Below are 6,870 nucleotides of genomic sequence, written 5' to 3'. Positions count from 1 at the left end.
TAAAATTTATTTAATTTAATTTTTAACTTGAACTGAATTTAAATTAATAAAATAAATTAAATTAGTGTTTTTAAAAAAAATAATGAAAAGAGATATGGAGTTAGTGACAATGATATAAATAATTTTTTATTTTGACTTGTTTAAATTTTTTTAATTATTTATTTATTTTTTATATTTTTATTTTATTTAATATTTTAAATTATATTTTTTAAATTATATTTTTTTGAATTAAAAGATTGTATTTATGACTGATGTTGACAGTGACAGTAAGATTAAATTGAAATAATTTTTAAAATTAAAAAAATTAAATTATTTCTATTTTGAATATAGGATTATAGAACCTTTGTAGGTATTTTGACGTTGACGATGCAGTTTGCTCAATAGAATGTATTGATTTGACTAGTTCTTAACAAAAATTTGTTGATGATCGAAACTGAGCTGTGCTGACTTTAGTTTATTGATGATGCCATGAGCATACATCAATTTGACTTTCGTCGCAACCCAGTTTCAGCCAGCTAATAACAGGGAAAAACTTACCTCCCCAGCCCTCTCCCTTGTATATTTTCATTTTTATCTCATTAATACCAGGAAAACATGGCTGCAGGAGAGCCCTTTCTCGCAGGGTTGCTTCAGGTTCTGCTTGGGAGATTGGCATCTGATGAATTGTTGGACTTTCCATTGCATGGGGTTTTTCAGGAAAAGCTGAACAAGTGGAGGAAAATGCTGTCAACCTTAACCTTTCTTATACTACAATTAGAAACTTACCTGAGTCAACAAGTAATCTCTTGAATCTACAGACATTGATATTGAAAAGTTGTTCCTATCTTAAGAAGTGGTCTGCAAATATGTACGATCTAATCAACCTGCAATATCAAGATGTCACTAACGTGAATTAAATAGAAGAGATGCCAATGGGAATGAAGGAATTGAAAAATCTCTGTATGTTGCCTGCATTCATAGTGGGAAAAAATGTTGGGTGAGGGATAGGAGATTTAAAGAAATTGAAGTTGATTCAAGAGTCCTTCAGCATTGAGAGGTTGGAAAATGTGGTTGATTCTCAGGAAGCATCAAATTCTGGGTTAAAAGATATGAGCTTAAAGATCTTGTCGCTGAAATGGAGCTTTAAATTTGATAATTCAAGAGATGAAACTGTTGAAACTGATGTAATAGAGAAGCTACAACCTTCTACTAAGTTGGAAAAGCTCAGCATTGAGTGTTATGGTGGCACAAAATTTCCTAAATGGCTTGGAGATTCTTCGTTCTCTCATATGGTGCACCTACAGTTAGATAATTGTGACAGGTGCATATCTTTTCCTCCACTAGGGCAATTGCCATCACTCAAGGACTTGTGTATCAGAAGATTGTCTGCTGTCAAGGGTCTTGGCCCAGAGTTTTACGGGGAAGCTGTCTTAGAGCCTTTTCCAGCACTTGAGACTTTAGAGTTTGAAGATATGCAAGAGTGGAAGGATTGGAGGTTTTCTTCCAATGTTGCTAACACCGAGTTTCCTCGCCTGTGCGAGCTCACAATCAGGAATTGCCCCAAGTTATCTGGAAAACTACCCAGCTATTTACCATCTTTAGAAAAGCTTGTCATTCGTCAGTGTGAGCAGTGAGTAGTTACAATTCCTAGCCTCCCAGTGCCTAGTGAATTGAAGATAGAGGGCTGCAAAGAAGTGGTGCAAACCAGCACAGTTGACTTCAGCACACTGGACTTGATGCAACTTTCAAACATTCCTAAGTTGAAATGCCTAACAGAGGGCTTCATGCAAGGGTTGAAAAAGGTAAATAATTTAAAGCTCAGTCTTTGTAAGCATCTGATGTCTCTGTGGAGCCTCAATTTTGTACGCTATTTAGAAATTAGTAGTTTTTCACCACTCATTTCCTTGGAGACAGAGAAGCATGCAAACAAGAAGCTACAATTGGAGATCCCTTTCAGTGTTGAATGTCTTTGAATTATTGTGAAAGGTTTGAGAAGTTGCGAAAAGCCTTCCCCAACTTTGCTTGTCTTAGAGGGCTATACATTGCACGGTACGAGGGACATGTTTTATTTAGGGAGTCCATTTTGCCTCCAAGTCTCAGAAAATTAGCAATCAAAGATTGCTTTGGCTTACAGTGTTTGCTGGATGAGGAAGAGAATGTCAACACTATAAACACGTCTTCTTATGGAGTTAATTATTAAACCATGTCCGCTTCTTACATGCTTGTCAGCCAGAGGGGAGCTGCCTGTTACACTTCAATACCTCAAGATTTCACTTTGCACAAGACTGAAAGAGGTAGCATCCGGGGGAAAGTTACCATCTGCACTTAAGCACCTTGATATTTACGGTTGTACAGAGTTGGAGTCAATATCCAAAAGGTTCCAGAAGGATTCATCTCTTGAATACATTTCAATATTGGATTGTGGAAATCTTAAATCACTACCTGAGTGTCTATACAACCTCAATAATCTGAAAATATTCTATATAGATAGTGCCTGGAATTTTGTTTCCTTTCCAGAGGGAGGGTTCCCTGCTGCCAACCTGATATTGCTATGGATCAGCTGCTGTCACAAACTTGAGGCCCTGCCCAACTGCTTCCACAACCTTACCTCTCTTCGATGCTTGGTTATAGGTGGTCGTCCCAGCATCACAACCTTCCCAGACAAAGGTTTTCGTCCCAATCTGACATCAGTTGAAATCACAGGTCCCGAAATATGTAAGCCATTATTTCACTGGGGATTGTACAAGATCAAGTCTCTAAAAGAACTCATCATTAGTGGAAGTCAAGATGTTGAGTCATTTCCACAAGAAGAGATAGGAATGAAGCTGCCCACTTGTCTAACTAGGCTGGACATTGAAGATTTCCCAAACTTGAGATACCTTTCCTCCAGGGGCTTCAGATACCTCAACTCTCTGGCAAGTTTTGAGTATTTCAGACTGCCCAAAGCTCACATCTCTGCCTAAAGATGGTCTACCTCCCTCACTGTTGGTACTACGCGTCCTTAATTGTCCTCTGCTAGAGCAACACTGCAACAGAAATAAAGGACTAGAACGGTTCAAGGTAGCACACATTCCTCATGTGAATATAGGTTATAGATTTATTCATGATCATGAACAAGAGTGGAAATGACTTTCAAGGCAACATTTTCCAGCAGATGAGGGTTGGAGCAGAGATGTCCCTGCACTTATGCTCATATGTTTTTAATTTGGAAAAAGCTTTTCTGATTGAAATATTTTACAACACTTCATTTAAATTTGTGGGTTTATTTTGATCTATTAAACTGTGTAATTATATTTAATTCTTATACTTTTATTTAGTTTAGTTGAAACCTTGAATCCCTTATTATAAGTTCAGGGAAAATTAATTTATTAGATGAATTCAACTTAATTAGTCTATTTTGCTTGTTGCACATTGCAACAAATCATCTAGTCAAACTCAATTAAACCCGTGAGTCTTATTTTCATTTTTTACATTTAACTCGATATTACCCAGAACAATTCCAAATACTTGTTTTAACCCAAAACTAACAAAAAAGAAAAATATTTTATCCTTCAATTTTATACTTGTTTTTACTTATATTTACAAATAAATACATTAAAATTAAAATGTTAGCACAATTCTATCATATCTAACCTATTTTATTTAAAATATTTTGTTATAATATCTATTATTTCTTATTAATTTACATTAAAATTTTCCAATAGCTTGTTACAGTTATTAACAATTTTCAAAAAAAAAAAATTTGAAGGAAACAATTTAACATTTATATCTTTGACATCTTGTTAAAATACTAAAACCAGTACATACTCTTTCTTTGATATGATGTGATCATTATATATGAAGTAATCAAGTTAATCCTAATTTTTAAATTTTTTATTAATTAATTATTAAAGAAAAGATTTTAATAAACTTTTTGAGCCGTGTGTCAAAGATGACGATATTATTCAATGTAACTTAATTTTATAATTTAAAATGTTAAAGTTTAGTTGTATAAAATTAAGTAAAATAGACTTGACTGTACTAATTGATACACTAACTTAAATTTTTTTAATCATTAATTAGGTATGGATTAGGATAATCAGATGTTCATCATGGTATAAGTCCTTAACTGTTTTGAACAGTTAAAAATGAACATGAATTGAAAAATGATGGATGCTTGAAAAGGAACAGATGTCCACCAAGATGAGTCCTCAAATAAAGAAATGTTTAATATTGGAATAAATCATACCAAAATACAGGGAAAATGTTGGTTACATTGGTGTAAATCCAGATCAAAACTTTATGATGGTAAAACTAAATTAGTCCCACCTCTGCATGAAGACTACAAAAGTTGTAAGGTGCTAACAACCTGGCCTTGGCCTAGTTGCTGCCTGCTTAATCAAAGATTCTCTTTATTTTTTAACCCACATGAGAGTGGCTATACAATGCACAAACATAAACCTTACACTCAGAACGCAACTCTTCTTCCATTGACTGCCAACCGAGCACTTTGAACTTGATCACTAAGAACCAGCAAATATCTGCGAAGAACATTGGAAGCAAGCTTCAGGGAACAGGCTAGAACAGAAAACAGATACAATTGTTGCTTATAAAGTAATACTCACCCCAGCAAGAATATCTTTAGAGAGTTGGGGTTTGCTTTGAGATTTATCAACTGCAACTGGCCTTTTCTGCGGGAATTGGCGAATCACCTTCTTCTGGCTAACGGGCAGCTCAGAATTTGTTCCAGACTCCTGTTGCACCTTTTGCTTCTGTGGAAAGTCATAAATATGAGGGAACCCAACATGCAGAATTACATATTTATTCTTTTTTTTTTTTGAGGCAATTACAGACTAAACCAAAAGGTTACTGTCAACTGAGTGCTGCTAACTAGAAATAAATGCAGCAATCCATCATTATGTGAAGAGTAAACCAAGTGTGAAAAAATCATATTAGAAGCTTTTGATGGATTTTGGATAAGCATACAGTTATCTATAAATGAAATTACGAAAGGTCACCTTCAAAGAACATGGACGAATAATTTGATTACTTGAACCTCTAACCGATCCAGAATGGAAAGAACTCAAGAAGCAAAAGGGATTTACCTTCTTTCCAATCTGAATCACACTTGACAAATCAAAGATGATTGATGTAAAAACATGCCACCCAAACTAGAATATGTAAGAGATCAGGTAAAAAGAGTAACCCAAATAGGAAGAAGGTGTTTCACTGATAATGGCTAGGAAGACATAATTTGCCAATATTAGAACTTGGAAGCAATGGGCATGATACTATGTACATGAAATTCAGCCAAGAAAAATTATATCACCTTGGGGTGGAACATGCACTGGAGTGGTATCTTTGAGAACAAATATGAAGCATTATGCAGCTAAGCCACAACTAGTTAAATTGAAAATGTAAGCTGTTACATTGATGACAATGTGTTACATCAAAAATTTAAGTTGTTTACCTTCTTCATTCGTTCTTCAATTGACTTTAGCGCACGAGATTGGTCAACTTTAGAGAGATAGAAATCCCGCTCCCTCTTGGCAGCAGAAATTTCTAAAGCTAGCTTCTGCTCCCGAATTGCACTCTTGTAAGCTACATCAGAAAAAAAAAACAAAACAAAACCCAACTAAGACACCCAAAAAATAACACCAAAATCATTGTGAAACAAAGAACACAATACAATGAGTTACCAATTTCTTCAGTAAGATCATCCCATTTGAATTTACTTAAGTACTTGATATTCCAAAGATCATAATAGAATGATGACCTCTTCCTCCCACCTAAACAAAGTGAAAAAGATCAGAAATATAGGGAAAAAGACCTTCAAAGAGGACACACCAAGTTACTGAAATTACAAAGAAGAAGAAATATATTGTAATTAATCCCCATACCAATTTGTTCACCATTTAACATATTAGCAACCCTCTTTGCAATCCCTTTCCTAGCAAATTCAACCCACCTACAGAATAAACATGAGAAAATTTGTTGAACCAGGTCATCACAACATCGTTAAGCTTTGAGGTAAAGGAAAAACCTTCAGAAATTCATAATGCCAAAATATAAACTGTAAAAGTAAAAGGGGAAATCTTTAAAGATTCACAACTATATGAAAAAAATTTGGTTAAGGTATACGAGACATACCCTTCAGAAAATTCTTGTTCTTGAACCTTGGAGGGTCTTGTACGCTTACCCTTTACTTGGGGTGGATGAGCTGCATTAGTACAATCAATAAAAATCAATACTTTTTCATAATAATAACTAACAGGCAACCCATTATGTGGGGAAATTTTCAATGATATTTGCTCACCTGAAGGAGTAAGATAAATCCTAAGTATTTCCCCATACTGAGAAAGCAACTGCCGTAGTTTGACATGATCCATATGAGGTGGAATCCTGCTCAAGTAACAAACCCCACGGTTATCAGCCTCAGCTGCTTCCTTCAACAACTTCTCCTTCTTCTTCTTCTTCTTATTGGGTACGCCATTCCCATCTTCCAAACCATCAGTTTCATTATCATCAGCCTCTTGTTTATCTTCGTTACCCTTTGCGGCTTCCATGTCAGTTTCATCTAACCCTTCGTCCTGTTGTTCATCATCTTCCTCCTCAAGATTGGAAATTGAAGTTTCCTTTAAGTTTTGCTTCTCTCTTCCTTTATTCTTTTTCATTTTCTTCGCCTTGTTATTTTCCAGTTTCTGCATCTGTCGGCTCAGTTTGGAATCGGTTTTCAAAGAGAAGAACTTGCTTTCCAGTTTCTGGTCGGCTCAGTTTGGAAGACTGAGAAGGTCATTTACGGTTGGCTTCAATGGGAAGAAGGGCATTGCAGGGACCATGGCCTTATTGGCCCATTGATCATCGGCTTTAACAGTTTTATAGCCCAACTTTGAATACACTATTTCCCAAAAT

At 35.3% G+C, this 6,870-nt stretch overlaps 1 protein-coding gene and 1 pseudogene across 2 annotated transcripts; one reads left to right on the top strand and one right to left on the bottom strand.

Moving 5' to 3' along the window:
* The first annotated feature begins 244 nt into the window (after nucleotides 1-244).
* On the top strand, nucleotides 245-3,585 carry LOC110427988 (putative disease resistance protein At3g14460; annotated as a pseudogene).
* A 589-nt stretch (nucleotides 3,586-4,174) lies between these two features.
* Nucleotides 4,175-6,795, bottom strand: LOC110427846 (RNA-binding (RRM/RBD/RNP motifs) family protein). 2 transcript variants are annotated; one of them, XM_021443472.1, is made up of 7 exons: nucleotides 6,275-6,795; nucleotides 6,109-6,178; nucleotides 5,859-5,926; nucleotides 5,658-5,747; nucleotides 5,429-5,559; nucleotides 4,584-4,730; nucleotides 4,175-4,499 (listed from the first exon to the last, which is right to left on the bottom strand). In XM_021443472.1, exons 1-7 carry the CDS (start codon nucleotides 6,663-6,665, stop codon nucleotides 4,482-4,484), a joined length of 915 nt encoding a protein of 304 aa, XP_021299147.1. In that variant the 5' UTR covers nucleotides 6,666-6,795; the 3' UTR covers nucleotides 4,175-4,481. The 2 variants fall into 2 exon arrangements, with proteins under 2 accessions (XP_021299147.1, XP_089641678.1); XM_089785552.1 differs by lacking the exon at nucleotides 4,175-4,499 and having other exon boundaries at nucleotides 4,566-4,730.
* Nucleotides 6,796-6,870: the final 75 nt, after the last annotated feature.

Source organism: Theobroma umbraticum, unplaced genomic scaffold, assembly GCF_002168275.2.
Source record: "Theobroma umbraticum cultivar Fairchild unplaced genomic scaffold, ASM216827v3 scaffold_239.0, whole genome shotgun sequence".
NCBI classification, from domain to species: Eukaryota; Viridiplantae; Streptophyta; class Magnoliopsida; order Malvales; family Malvaceae; genus Theobroma; species Theobroma umbraticum.
This window is presented reverse-complemented; position numbering and strand designations above follow the sequence as displayed.